At 33.2% G+C, this 15156-nt stretch overlaps 1 protein-coding gene across 6 annotated transcripts in view; it reads right to left on the reverse strand.

The window, feature by feature from the left end:
* Window positions 1-4055: 4055 nt before the first annotated feature.
* LOC137817445 (ATP-dependent DNA helicase SRS2-like protein At4g25120) overlaps window positions 4056-15156 on the reverse strand; it is a 48793-nt gene continuing 37692 nt past the window's right edge. For 2 of the 6 annotated variants that reach the window (XM_068620734.1, XM_068620732.1), the window contains exons 25-29: window positions 11875-11925; window positions 7155-7217; window positions 7003-7062; window positions 5218-5280; window positions 4056-4298 (exon numbers count right to left, since the gene is read on the reverse strand). In XM_068620734.1, coding sequence (XP_068476835.1) covers window positions 4209-4298; window positions 5218-5280; window positions 7003-7062; window positions 7155-7217; window positions 11875-11925 — 327 coding nt within the window. In that variant the 3' untranslated portion in view covers window positions 4056-4208. Of the gene's footprint in view, window positions 4299-5217; window positions 5281-5355; window positions 5626-6071; window positions 6484-7002; window positions 7063-7154; window positions 7218-11874; window positions 11926-15156 lie in introns of all 6 variants that reach the window. The other 4 variants (XR_011081964.1, XR_011081963.1, XR_011081962.1 and 1 more) reach the window with 4 other exon arrangements.

Raw genomic sequence — 15156 nt, forward strand, 5'->3', positions numbered from 1 at the left:
ACTTGATGCAAGGAGATATAGATGTGTTACACTCGCAAACTCGTGAAGATGATTATAGGCTTGAGTCACAAATTAGGGATACTACAACAAATGAAATGTGGACAAATTATTGTAATAATTAATTTGATGTAACATTCGTGAACTTATATTTATATTGTTAAGAACAATGTCATGGTTTAATGTTGACATTCCACCTTTATTAATATTTACGTATTGAACTATTTATTTTATGCAAAAGTTCAATATTTTTTATTAGGTTTTATCATGGATCGTGGGAAGGGTATTGCTTCGGAGTCATTAGCAGGTATCCGTGAACACCAAAAATGGACTACTGACATGGATTTCCGACTGCTGAATGCCATGATCAATGAAACATCTATGGGTAATCACATTGATGGTAGTTGGACGACCTAGGGTTACACAAACATCGTTAAATCCCTACATGAAAGTGGATTGGTAGGGATTACAAAAAAATCATGTGAAGAACAAGTAGAAAAGCCTCAAGGAGGTATCCGTGAACACCAAAAATGGACTACTGACATGGATTTCCGACTGCTGAATGCCATGATCAATGAAACATCTATGGGTAATCACATTGATGGTAGTTGGACGACCTAGGGTTACACAAACATCGTTAAATCCCTACATGAAAGTGGATTGGTAGGGATTACAAAAAAATCATGTGAAGAACAAGCAGAAAAGCCTCAAGGACAAATGGCGTGAGATACATGATCTATTTAGTGGACTGAGTGATTTCGCTTAGAATCAAAGCTCGAAAATTTTTGAGGTTGAGGATGAAGTGTGGGAGGTGTTGATAAAGGTAACGTATTCAACCTGATGTTGACTTATCGTATACATTAACAATTAATTATGAATATCAATGTATTTCTTTTCATTAATGAACAGGCAAAACCCACAGTCGCAAAATGGCGCGTTAAACCCATCAGACACTACAAGTTAATGGAAAACTTATGAGAGCTTGATCGTGCTAGCGACCACGATGGGAGAACATGACTCAGTCATCAACTCGAACAGTTAACGATCACAATATGGAGTACATCCCGGAGGAGCCAGATATTTATGCGACCCAATGTGAAACTCCTCGCTTAGTGGGCCCTAATGTCGATTCATACAATCCTGACCCTAGTCTGACACCCCATCGATGCCACCTCAGTCATCCCAGCCATCAGGTAGTACTTCTTCCTCTAGGGGATAAAAAAGAAAAGCCCCCATGGTGGACGTCATTGATATGCAATTGGAAAAGCTCAATAGAAGGTTTGAAGGATTAACTAATATTATTGGGAGGGGTAACGATCAGTTAGATAGGTTATGTCATATTGTTGAGCGATAAGCCATTTTATGAGGTTGTCGCTTTGTCATCACAACGAGTGGGTAATGCTACAAAAGAAAATCTGCAATATAACAGATGTCATGTTGTTGCAGAAGAAGAACGAAACTCCATATTTCGTGAACACACAAGCACACTCCGTCGTACATCGAGTTTTCAATACTCTGAATCTGGTATTTGGGAAATGTTAGTGGAGATGAAGATACAGGATGAAGATTTGTTGGATAATTGTTACGACTTCCTGTGTGGTCATCCTAATGCGGTGAAACAACTTTTTGGCCTACCTCTCGAGAGACGAATGAGAAAGCTTGTGAAGATAATGACTACAAATCTCTAAATTATGTAAAAATTTGGTTGTCTTTTATTATGCATATGTGGTTTTCTTTTCGAATTTGTAATCTTAATTATGACATGAATTCTATGCACATTTATAATATTTTTCATGCACGAACTTTATCCATAAATTTTGCTTTAAATTTTAATTTATTGCATTAATATTTATTTCATAAATATTTTTTGCTTCATCAAATTATATATCCAATAGAGTATTGAAAATAATATGCTCCAACGTAGTAACAAAAATAATCTTTTAATTTCATACAACTATAATTTAAAAAATAAATAAATCACAGTTACAACTTTTTTTCTAATTAAAGTTTCTGACAATCGTAAACATGGTACGAAAATTTTAAATAATTTATATTATATTTTTCTGAAGTTAGTTCTAATACAATACCAGAAATAATATTTCAATTACCAAAAATAATATTTTATTTCAAAACTATTATAATTCACAAATAATCAATCAAATTATTTTTTCAGCAATTTTTTAATACAAAGACAAATATGTAAACTTACATTTTTATAAATTAAAAAAAATACAATTTCAATCAAATCCATCACATCACTCACAAATTTTCATAAACTTTTCCTACATTTTTCACTTTATTTACCTTAATCCGAACACCCTAACTTTCTTCACACTTTCCCTTCAAATCATCTCAAATTCACTCTCTCAATTCTTTCCCTAAATCCAAACAAAGCATAAATCCTTATTAAGGGCCTACTGCACAAATGGGAGAGATACCCTTCCCTTAACCCCTTATTTTAAGGGCCTAAGGCACAAATGGGAGAGGTACTCTTCCCTCAAGTCCTTATTTTAAGGACCTAAGACACAAATGGAAGGGATTTTTTTTGGGAAATAAGAAGACAACGACAAAAAGAATGAACACGAAATCTCACATATAAAAGAAAATAATTTCAATTTGTAGTCATTCTCTTTATTGTTCCACTCCACTTCAAGCAATTCTATTCCTTGATGAAACCATCATTCTTTTGCATTTACCATAAAGTGAATCTCAACCTTAGTCTGAACCCATCATACTATTCAATTCCAAAACTCAAGCAGAAGAAGAGTAAAAGTCTGAACAAAAAGAAAAGCTCAAACAAAAGAGAAGAAAGAATATAAAGCAAATGTATACTTTTAGATACATGAATCTAAAAGTATTTTTTCAACAAAATATATTTCAAATTAAATAAATCGAAATACAATTTCTGATTATAAAAGCCTTCCTGCATAGATAATATGAAATATTTATAAAACACAAAAAATGAAATGACAAAAGACACATTACAATAACAACAAAATATAAAGATTAATTTTTTCCACAAGAAAAAAAAAACTACAAATGAAATTTTTACCAAACACACTGACATGAAATGTTTGTTTTGTCCTTAATGATTTAAAATTTTTGTCTTTCGGATATTCATATATGTAAGTCAAATCACAAAGTCCAAATATACAAGTCTAGAACTAATATGTCACATCCGGAAGCTTACCTAAACAACATAAATGACCTTTCAAATGCCAAGATTCGTAAGCAAACATAAATTAGTTCCATATCTCGATCCTCAGCACCATTTACAACACACCATTCCAAATATGAAAATCCAAAACTCATAACTCACTTTTGAATATGGCCATCCAAAAACTTAAATGAAGTACAAAAATAACCTTCCAGATATCAAAATCCAAAATTTATAAGAGTCACTTCCAAAGTTTTGCATCCGAATGCAAAAATGAAACAAGAACAATGTTGGGTTTTAAATTTTGGGTTTTAAATTTTGAATTAGGTGCATGTCTTAAATGATATGGTGCAAGAAGAAATGACCATAAAAAGAAGGAAGGTGAAAAACTAATTAAAACTTTAAGGTTTTTTTTTATTAAAGGTCAAAATCATATTTTTATATTTATTATTTGAGTGTCACGAGAACATGAGGTGAAGGAAAAAAACAACCTATACACCACTACTATTGAAACGCCAATTAGGAAGTCACATTTACACTCCGAAATGTTTTTGAATTACACATAACAACTTTTCTTTTTTCAAATTTACAACAATCACCCTTATAATATAAAGTGATACTTTTTCTACCAATCAAGAATTAATATAATTTATAGTGTTAGTGTAATATTATAACAATTAAAAGAGTTTTCTATAGATATAAAAAAAAATAGAAGAGGTATAAGACGAAATCCAAAAAAACACAAGAAAAACAAGAATAATTTATTTTTATAATTATATACTATTTAAAATTATAGCCCGGTGGTTCTCCACCCAATATTACGCAGGTTCTTTTTCGTAGTAATCCCTTCAATTTAGATTTTGATGGAGTAGTTACAAAATGTAAAGAAAGAAAACAAATGTGACAGCATAAAATAACTGTTCCATAACAAGGGCAAAAATTTAGTGGATGATTAAAATTCAAACAGTAGTAATCTTGCAAACCAGCTTAGTCTGCGATATAATCTTACATTGAAGTTGAGTGTATAGAGATTCAATAATCTTACATTGGATTCTTACAGTGATTTGTACTGCTCAATAAGATGAGACGCATGAAGGCGGGATGTAGGGGTCACAGTGCAACCCAGTTTTTTCAAATATGAAATCTGCGAAAACAATTGCTACATATGTCACAACCAAACTACAAATTTAGATGCCTAACAATATCCCCAAAGAAAATAAAGCAACCGAATCATTACCAAGAAATAAAAGCAAGTTACCTACACTACTATCGAAACAATCCATGAATCTAATAAATGGCAAAGTGGGTTATATGGAAAGTGTTATTTGGTATGCGAAGAAAACAATTTGATACTTCAGAAAACATTCAAGTTTCAACAAGAAAATCAATGAACTAAAGTTCGAAAAAGTTTCTTTTTAGTCCGTCTTTTTATACGAAAGTTGACACAGATAATTAGCAATGCTAACTAATTAATGAAAACATTGGAGATGAGACTTCCTATGAAATGTGACACCACCACCATTAGGTATTAAGTTAGTAAACGAAAGGTATGAATGTACAAACAATATAAAAAGAGAAAATGGTAAGAATTAAGATACATAGTATAGTTATCCAATCCTAATCATAGAATTTGCTACGAAAAATCAACAAGATAATTTTTCAACTTATTGATAAATAACCATGTATTCATAAATGTAATAGTAGGTTGCATTGCCCTAATCAGTAAAAGGTCAAAATATAAACTAGCGCTATTGGAAAAAAAAATTCCAAATTCGACCAGAACTAGTGTTGAGTCCTATATTGATTAGAGATTATTTCAATAAATATATATATATATATATATATATATATATCCACATGGACAATCGTCAAGCTTATAGGTTAAATTAGGCCTAAACTATTTTGTAAGAAGCGCAACACAAACAAAATATGTTATCAAATTAATCTCATTAAAATTGCATATTTTTCTGAATTTTTATTAAGTTTATTATGAAAAATAACTTGATATCTTAGTTTTTATTAACCATATAGGTCTAACATATCTTGTCACCATGAATTGTTACCTGCTTGGCAGTTGGTGTTGCCGAACACATTGCATTCTCAATCTTTAATTTCAGGAAATGTTCCTGAAAAGTGAAACAAATAGTCATAAGTCTCATTCAATATCAAAACAACGAAAATCATGGTTGTTATATTTATACCTCAACCCCATCCACGAAAATAGTTTTTATGCAAACCACTCAATAGCACGGGAAAAACTACATAAATGCATATGAAGCAAAAGCAGGTTGCATATGAAGACCATAAGAAATGGTATCCTTGAGATACCGTAAAATCCTTTTAACAGTAGTCCAATGAGCTTCCAATGGATTTTACAAAATTGACAAACTTTATTGACAGCATAGTTATATCTGGTCTGGCGAGAGTAGCATACTGCAATGCTTCAACAACCGATCTATAAAGAGTAGGGTCTGAAAAAATAAAGTAAATTGTTGTTTGAAATGCAAAACCAAAACTTCAAGGGAAGGGAAACATGTAGTAATGTTAGACCCAATTCAGTTATGTGTTGGTGTTTTCATTCAACTACACCATTTTGGTGATGCGTGTGAGGGCAAATGAATCTATGTATATGATGACTAGCAAGAAAGATGTAAATGACCGAAACTCAACCCCCCTTCCAATTAGTTTGAATACTCTTAATTTTGGTAGCAAACTGCAGTTCAACCATAGATTTCAAATTTTGGAAAACAGTGAGGACAGAATTCAAAATAGACATTATTATCAAGAGCAAATTTACTGACACTAAGAAGATTTTTAGTAATTGAGGGAACATGCAGTAAATTGTGTAAGCAGAGAAAAAGATTAGAATTAATAGACTTCTTGAGACAAGAAGAACCAGAACGAAGAACTTTCAAACCTTCACCATTGCCAACATAAATCTGATATGGGCCTTCAAAATAATTAAATTGTTGAATATTGAGTCTCCAATAACATGAAAAGTCCCCCCAGAAATAGGTACCCAACTGGAGTTGCCAGGTTCTTGGGCAGAAGAATTTGCTTTCACTGCACTAGGCACATCAGCAGTGAGTCTTGGAAGAATAAGTGCAGTAGAAGGATTAGTCAAGCTTTTAGATTTGAAAGAAGGGTTGGATATTGTAGCAGAGGACTAGAGAGGCTGATTTGTAGTAGGGTCATATACAACAAGAGATTCATGTGGTTGATAAGAAGAATCTCCACGGTAAAAGCAAATATTAGTAGTGTGTGACCATATTTGAGACAAATTTGGAACTGAAAATTAGCAAATCTACCACCAGGCTTGACTGCCACGACTGCAATTGAAAGACGACGCCTGGTCAGGAGAGGTTGCTAGGAAGTTTGAAAGAGGGGTCACTCAAAAAATAAGGAAAATGATTTTGAATGAGCAAATTGACACTAAAATGAGGAAAACTATTGAAACAGAACAATTCCATGTCTAGGAGTCATGGTGTATGGTACTTATATGTTATCATGTTGATTTTATCGGGGGAGATTAAAGGACGATAGAACACAATATTACATATAGAGTGTGGTACATAGGTTTTGCATATCATATACATATATAGTCTCTAGATATTGACTATGTAAAACTTGCTAGGAACAAATAAAATCCATTAGTACTAAATGGTAAATGCCTTTATCATGTTATGCATGAATCTACTATTTTATATCCGCATTAACTATAATATTTCCAACAGAAGAAAACAATTAAAACTCTGAAAATAATACGAGATGATATAAGATACAAATTATTCACATTAATCTATACTAATTTTCTAGGCCAAACAGTAACTAGTGAAAATCCAGAAAACCTGTTTTTCTCTCATAAGATGAGCACGTTTATCAGCAGGAATCTGCTCCCATCTCAAAACCTATCAGGAAATAAATATCAGATTTTTTCTACAGATGCAGTATCCAAGATATGGAAACATATTTAGTTTAAATAATATATAAAGGTGCTTACATATTGAGCATACTGAAATGCTTCGACACAGCTTAAACAAGGTTTTAATGTATTCAACAAGTCCTGAAAATGAAATTAGAAATTAGCATACAAATCAGTTAACAAGATATTTTGGTAACACGGAAAACAAGAATTCACGCCATTGACAGTTGTCATGTGAGTTTGGACAACTTATATTAAGATAAGTAATGAGAACAATAATTGACAGATTACTGTAACAAAGTGTCAGTGTTTGTCCGGTAAGAGGCAGAAAGAAAAAGGAAATTGTTTTTGCTTCTGATATTATCAACACATGAGCCCCAAAACATTTAAGCATAATAATTTTATTCTTAAGCAGTGTCATTAATTTTAGATTGAAGAAGGATACCCTATAATCCGCTATGTCTACATTATATAGCAGATAGCACAACGGCCAATTAGTTGAATTTGCATAATAGTTGAAATATATATCAATTATATGTGTATACAAATTAAGAGTATGCAAATGAAAACAAAATCAATAAAAATTAGCATATTATTAACTCAAAAGTCCTATTGTCTGGAGAATTGTCAGAGATGACAAGAGGATGCATGTGGCAACCTAGAAACCCGCAGTGGTCGCAGAAGCGGACACAGTTGCAATTGCAGATCCAAGGGATTCCGCCCGTAATAGTGCTATAGGGACTATTCAACAAAACTGTTCTTAAGTAGCTCCTGATATCATTTCATGTCCAATGCTTTTAAATTTAAATATTGGAAATATTCAACCCAGCCTCAATGATAATATGCACATGCACTTTAAAGTACATGACAAAAAAAGCATCCAAGGGTTTGTTAGAGATATGTCTTATTAAAGAAAAATAAAAAATAGGATAAATCCCTTGGGTATATTGAACACATAGGGTTATGTTTATGTAAGAAAAGAAACATATGGGCTAAACCCATTACATAAATATGAAATATCTAATAATATCTAATTAGATCTAACACTCCCCCTCAAGCTGGTGCATATAGATCATATGTACCCAGTTTGTTACAAATGTAATCAATCTTAGGCCCTAGTAAGGATTTAGTAAAAATATCTACTAATTGATTATTTGAATTAACAAACTCAGTCTTGATATCTCTCGATATAATCTTTTCTCGAATGAAATGACAACCAATCTCAGTATGTTTGAGCTAATATGAAGAGCAGTCTGGTTATCACATATAAGTGTCATTTGAGTGACCTCTCCAAATTGCAATTCGTTAAGTAATTGTTTAAGCTAAATAAGCTCACAAGTAGCCGAGGCTATAGCTCTATATTCTGCTTCTGCACTAGATATTCCCACAACACTTTGTTTTTTGCTCTTCCAAGAGATCAAGTTATCACCAATGGAGACACAATAACCGGAAGTTGAGCTTCTATTAGATGGAGATCCTGCCTAATCAGCATCTGAATAACAAACAACTTTAGTATGGTTATTATGACCATATAACAAACCTTTTCCTGGGAGCCTTTAATGTACTTTAGTATACGAATGACTGCATTCCAATGATCTTCACATGAAAATTGAGAAATTGACTCACCACACTAATTGCGAAGGAAATATCAGGACGAGTAACAGTGAGATAGTTTAATTTTCCAACTAATCTTCTGTATTTCTCAGGATCCGAAAGAGGCTCCCCCGATTGGGTAGAAGTTTGACATTGGGATCCATGGGAGTATCAACAGATTTCGAATTCATCAACCCAATTTCCTCCAAAATATCTAATGCATATTTTCTTTGAGAGATAACAATACCAGTATTGGATTGTGCTACCTCAATCCCCAAGAAATGTTTGAGTTTGCCAAGATCTTTGGTCTGAAAGTGTTGACAAAGGTGTTGTTTTACTTGTGAGATGCCATGGTGATCACTGCCTATAAGAACAATGTTATCAACATATACTACAAGATAGATACACCCAACACTCTAGTGACGATAAAAATCTGATTGATCTGCTTCATTGCAAGTCATACCAAAGTGTTGAACAACATTGCTAAATTTTCAAAACCAAGCCCTAGGATTTGCGAAGACGACATACCAATCTAGAAGATTCCCCCTGAGACACAAAACTAGGAGGTTGCTCCATATAAATTTCTTCCTGCAAATCCTAAATAAGAAAGGCATTTTTGACTTAGAGGTTATTGTTGTAGAGCAGCCATGGCTATGAATAAGCGAACATAAGCCATCTTTGCCACTGAAGAAAAAATATCACCATAGTCTAAACCAAAAATTTGGGTATAACCTTTAGCCACAAGACGAGCTTTGAGACGATCAATAGTACCATCAGGACCAACTCAAAGCAGTATAATATGGAGAGGGATTAGGGGTATAACGTATACCTTTACATATAGCAATAGGAAGATCAGGTTCAACTGTCGGAGTAGGAGGGGGATGAGGTGTTGGCACTAGAAGAGAGTCATCTGATGGACGATGAGACATTTGACGACGATTATACACTTGAAGAGTTGGTGGCAGTGGTGAATCTTTAGGTGCACTAGGCACAACAAGAGGAATATTAACTTGATTAGATGAAGACATAAAAGGAGAAGGACAAGACTTAAAGTAAAGGGAAGATTCACTGATGGTGACATTTGCTGAAATAAAATAACGGTTAAGAGAAGGTGAGAAACATTTATATCCTTTTTGTGATCTAGTGAACCCTAAAAAGACACATTTGTGTGACTTAGGAGATAATTTATCTAGACCAGGACTAAAATTATGAACAAAGAATGTGGACACAAAAACTTTGAGAGGTAAAAAGTGGAGAGGGTCATGCGAAAACAAAATAGAATGAGGAATTTTGTCATCTAAAACTGAAGATGGCATGCGATTAATGAGATAACATGCACTAAGAACAACATCACCCAAAAACGTTGAGGAACATCACCATGGATTAACATAGTACGAGTTGTTTCAACAAGATGTTTATTCTTGCGCTCAGCTACCCCATTTTGTTGAGGTATATAAGCACATGAAGTTTGATGAAGAATACCATGAGAAGCCATAAAATTTTTAAAAGAATGAGAAAGATACTCACGTCCATTATCATTGCGCAAAATTCAAATGGAAATTCCAAATTGATTTTTAATTTCATTGAAAAATATTTGAAATATAGAAAACAACTCATAACGGTTTTTCATCAAAAACACCAAAGTACATCTTGAATAATCATCAATAAAAGTAACAAAATACTAAAATCCTAAATTAGACTTAATACGACGTGGTCCCCAAATGTCAGAGTGAACTAAGACAAAAGGAGATGAAGCACGTTTGAGACACTACTAGGAAAAGAACTACGAATGTGCTTCCTTAATTGACACGTCTCACATGATAAACTAGATATATTAGAAAAACTTGGAACAAGTTGCAACATCTTGGCAAGACTAGGATGACCCAACTGAGCATGAATGAGAGATGGAGAATCCATAATCGCGCCAACATGTGCATAGATCTGTAGTTCATGAGACTCACATCCGGTGCCAATCATCCGTCTCGAACTCTGCTCCTGTAAAGAAACAAAATCTTTGGGAAAAGAAATAACACAATCAAGGGAACGAGTGACACGACTACTGGATAATAAGTTAATGGAGACCCAGAGACATAAAAAACATTATCAATAGATAAAGAAGGAAAAAGATTAATAGTACCAACACCATGTGATGGTACCCTATATCCATTGGCCATGGTAACCGAAGGTAAATAACCCGTAGTAGATAGGGAAGAGAAAAAAGATTGATTACCAGTAATGTGATTTGTGGCACTTGAATCTAGAACCCAAGGGCCAATGGAAGTAGAGTGAGTGAGGCTAACAAAAGATGTACCTGAATGTGCAACAAAAGCAATGGAACTAGGGTTCAGACGATCCTCATACCATTTAAGAAATTCTTTGAAAATAGCAGGTTGGCCTGGGTATCAAATGAAGTATGACCCACTGTAGAAGGTTGTACAGGAACAGTTTGGGCAACCATAACAGATTTAGGAGGACAACCATGTAAGACATAACATCTATCAATTTTGTGACCAAGTTTGCCACAAAGGTCACACTTGTGATGCCCTTTGCCCAGCTTGTGAGGGCAAGTACGACCATTGGCAACGGAAGAAGCCATAGTGGCAGCGGAAGCGAAAGAGGGAATAGAAGAAGCCATACTGGGAGCGGAAGCGGAAGAGGGAACAAAAGAAGCCATAGAGGACAAGGACAAATCCAATCACCGGTCAATTGGAAGCAACAACATAGATGAAGGCTCCGACAACAATTCCGACGAGATCGCAACGGTGGTTTGGCGAGATTGCGGCGGTAGTTCCTGCGAGATTCTGACAGCGGCTCCGACGAGATTCTGACGGCGACTCCAGCAAAGAGGTAGGGTAGTGGCTGGAAAATTCTAGTGAATAGTGGGTTCACCAATTAAAATTGAACCCTAACCCTATGCTCTAGATACCATATTAAAGAAAAAGAAAAAATAGGATAAATTCCTTGTGTGAATTGAACACATAGGGGTATATGGTTATATAAGAAAAGAAACATATGGGTTAAGCCCATTACATAAATATGAAATATCTATAATAGCTCATAATATCTAATTATATCTAACATGTCTCTTTGTATCAGGGTTCATTCCATATAACTGAAAGTCTGTCAAAGCAAAGTACACAAACAAGAAAGAGAGAACAATAGGCAGCATAAAAGTCAGGTCAGAAAAATATGGATATTGGTGGACCTTGTTTTTGTTTCTCTTCTGTCTCAGGCGTTCATCAATTACAAAACTTACCTGTTAAGAGGAAAAAGTGATTTAGTTACCAAATAAGAAAATATAAATTACATTCATGGTGTGCATCCTACAATACTTATTTAAAAAGATATCTCAATATTATAATGCACAATATCTATAAATGCTTTAGCTATCAATCGTTGTTAATTATGTATATAATAAAGATGAAATATAATGAAATATATGTATCTTATAATTACAACATAAGAGAACACTTGTCAGCATTTCAAGCATTATTTCCTTGAAATCAATGTTGAGGGACTTGATCAAGCATTATTTCCTCGTAATACCAACATTAAAACCCCCCATATAGGTCTGAGTAGTTATTGTCTTCCAGCACTTCTGTTTTAAAGATAAAATGGCCTTACTTTCATATATATTTCATCATATGAATTTTTGCATAGGAATTTTGTTGGAGATCCCATATCGACTAAAGATAAGAACATTTCATAGTATATAATTGGATGCAAACCTCACTTTATAAGTCGGTTTTATAAGGTTGAGTTTGGCTTAATGTTCACTTCTTAATATGGTATCAAAATCATCTAAAGTCTATCCTAGCGAGAGTTTGTAGGATTTATCAGGTCACCTGCTATCGGACCATTATCAGACCACCCATAAATATATAGTCACACACACGAGTTGGCAGGTCTCGGTGTTAGGGGATGTGTTTGAGATCTCACACGGACTAAAGATGAAAACATTTCATAGTATATAAGTGGGTGCAAATCAAACCTTATAAGCCGGTTTTATAAGGTTGAGTTAGGCTTAAAGTTCACTTCTTAATAGATTTTGTAAAATCCTACAAATTCAGAAATTTAAATAATAAAAATGGGGATATTTTATTGATTAAGAAAACCTTAAAACATCTCCAATGTAAAGGTCTTAAAAAGGTTATTAAATTTAAGGATCGAGTTTAATAAGAAATTCCTATTGGAGCAAGTTGATGTGGTATGATGGGGTCTTAAAATTAAGAACTAGATCTTGTATTAAAACCTGAATCTCAACAATAAAATACAATATTTCAAATAAAAAACTATAAAATGTTGGTTCTTACCAGACCTCTATTGAAGCAAAATTTGTTAACTTAGACCCTTCGAGAATCATTTGTTAACATTATAGACATTTATAATATCTACTCACTCCATTTTAGAATAATAAGTGTTTAAGGTTTTTTACCGAGGATTAAAAAGAATTATAAAAAATTTAATGAGTGGACAATTTACTATGAGTGCAATCAACCCAAGCAGACTGTAATGCTTCGCTAATTTCAGGGTGAGTAGTGTAACCACGGATGAATTTGAGGTGATTTGCAAATGTAATGAGTTGTTATCTAGTCATTTTGACATACGAATTTAAAAATTTAGCAAATGGAGAGATGTAATTAATTGCTTATGAATCAAGAATGTAAACACCCGAAGACACTGGGCCAACACTATTGAATGAACTCTTATCTTTCATAGATAGGATACACAATCCAAAAGACTTATTCATTGATCCAATCATTGTTCTCATACGAGCAAGTTCTTCCCTATAGACTTTCATATCAAGATCTTTTTGACATGGAGCAATTGGTTGATTTGTTTCTTCATGTTGAGGTAGTATTGTATGCCTATCATAATGAGGTTCTTTTGTTTCAATCCAACACACATTCAAAATTTTGTGATAAATGTTGAGAGAAAATCATGTTTAGTATTAAACATTGTTCTTAATGTCATACCCAACATTCCTAAAAGAAAATTTTATTTAAGTCATCCCATATCTCTTTGGCAGAAGAATAGAATATATAGTTTCGACTTATCTTAGAACCCATGGAATGCCACATCCAGCTCATGATCAAAGAACCTTCCTTATTCCAAATCACAAAATTAGAGTCAGTTGACCTCAATCCTCCACCATTGATGTGGTCTTATCTTGATCGTCCCTTGAGAATCCTCCAAAAATACGGGCTCAATTGGAAATAATTTTGGTTGTCAAAGCAATAGTGAATCAACACATTTGGAAGATCATTAATACCCAAGAGATGAATTTCACCTTAGACCATTGAAAAAATCACAAAACAAGGACATAAGAAAGAAAACTCATTTTTGAAAAACCTTTCAAGCCAACCACCACCACAATGATAACAATGAGAGAGTGAAAACAGCCATGGCAGCTGTTTACATTGCAACTATCTAATACCAACTTGAATTGCGTAAGAAAATAAAGAACTATTTTATAGATAACAATCACACTTATTACATTCTCATCACCTCATTTTGAAATAATCAAACTCTCTAAAATAAGGAAATAAAAATATGCTCAAATGAATAATATTCTAAAGATATTTTCTCCTAATCAATTTGAAGATATTGATATTTTTATCCTATTAATCCATTATTTACAACAAACATTTTGCACAATTTTTTAGCCATGGATGTGACTTGGGAACAATAATGCCAATGTGTATTTAAATTATTTGAATTTAAATTATTTGTATTTAAAACCTACACAATTGATTATGCATGGCTCAGGCACAATTAATTATATAGGGCTAAAAACACAGTGTTTTGAATGCAACATGTTCACATAATCAATTATGCCTTTAGCATAATCTACTATTTGGGTTGTTTTTGAACAAGATGTACGTTTTGAATATATTTTTTTCCACCAACAGCGGTCATTTTGTGCATTGCATGTTTAAATCTACAAAAAGATGGCATAAGGGCAATTAGGACTTTACAAAAAAAACTACCTAACCTTTTCACTTCTATCAAATGAATCACATATATCCAAACAAAATTCACTCATTTCTAATATTTTTCCACTAATCCAAACAATCTCAGTTTTTTGATATTCTAATTCTCTTTTTTTCTTTCCTTTTCCACTTCCTCACTTTCCATTACTCCATCCAAACAAGGGTTAAATTATCAGTATTGGTTGTTGCATCATAGGTACACGAGTACTAAAAAAGCATCTTGTTGATAATTTGTTTAGGGTGAGATTCGATTGAAAATTTTAATGTTTAACTGAAAACCTAAAATGTCACTTAACATAATTGTATTAAAATGTGACTTGTATTGAAAATGAAAGGAGTGCTTTAGAAGTTATATTTAGGGTGATTTCTAACTGGTCAATAGTGAAATCTTAACAGTAATAGAACATGAAAATTAAACTCTGATTTTTCTATTTTACCGTCTCATGGTAAGGTATGTTGATTTAATGATATTTGTTCCTCTCACTCTCACATAA

The sequence above is a fragment of the Phaseolus vulgaris genome, unplaced genomic scaffold (genome assembly GCF_000499845.2).
Source record: "Phaseolus vulgaris cultivar G19833 unplaced genomic scaffold, P. vulgaris v2.0 scaffold_66, whole genome shotgun sequence".
Classification (NCBI taxonomy): Eukaryota; Viridiplantae; Streptophyta; class Magnoliopsida; order Fabales; family Fabaceae; genus Phaseolus; species Phaseolus vulgaris.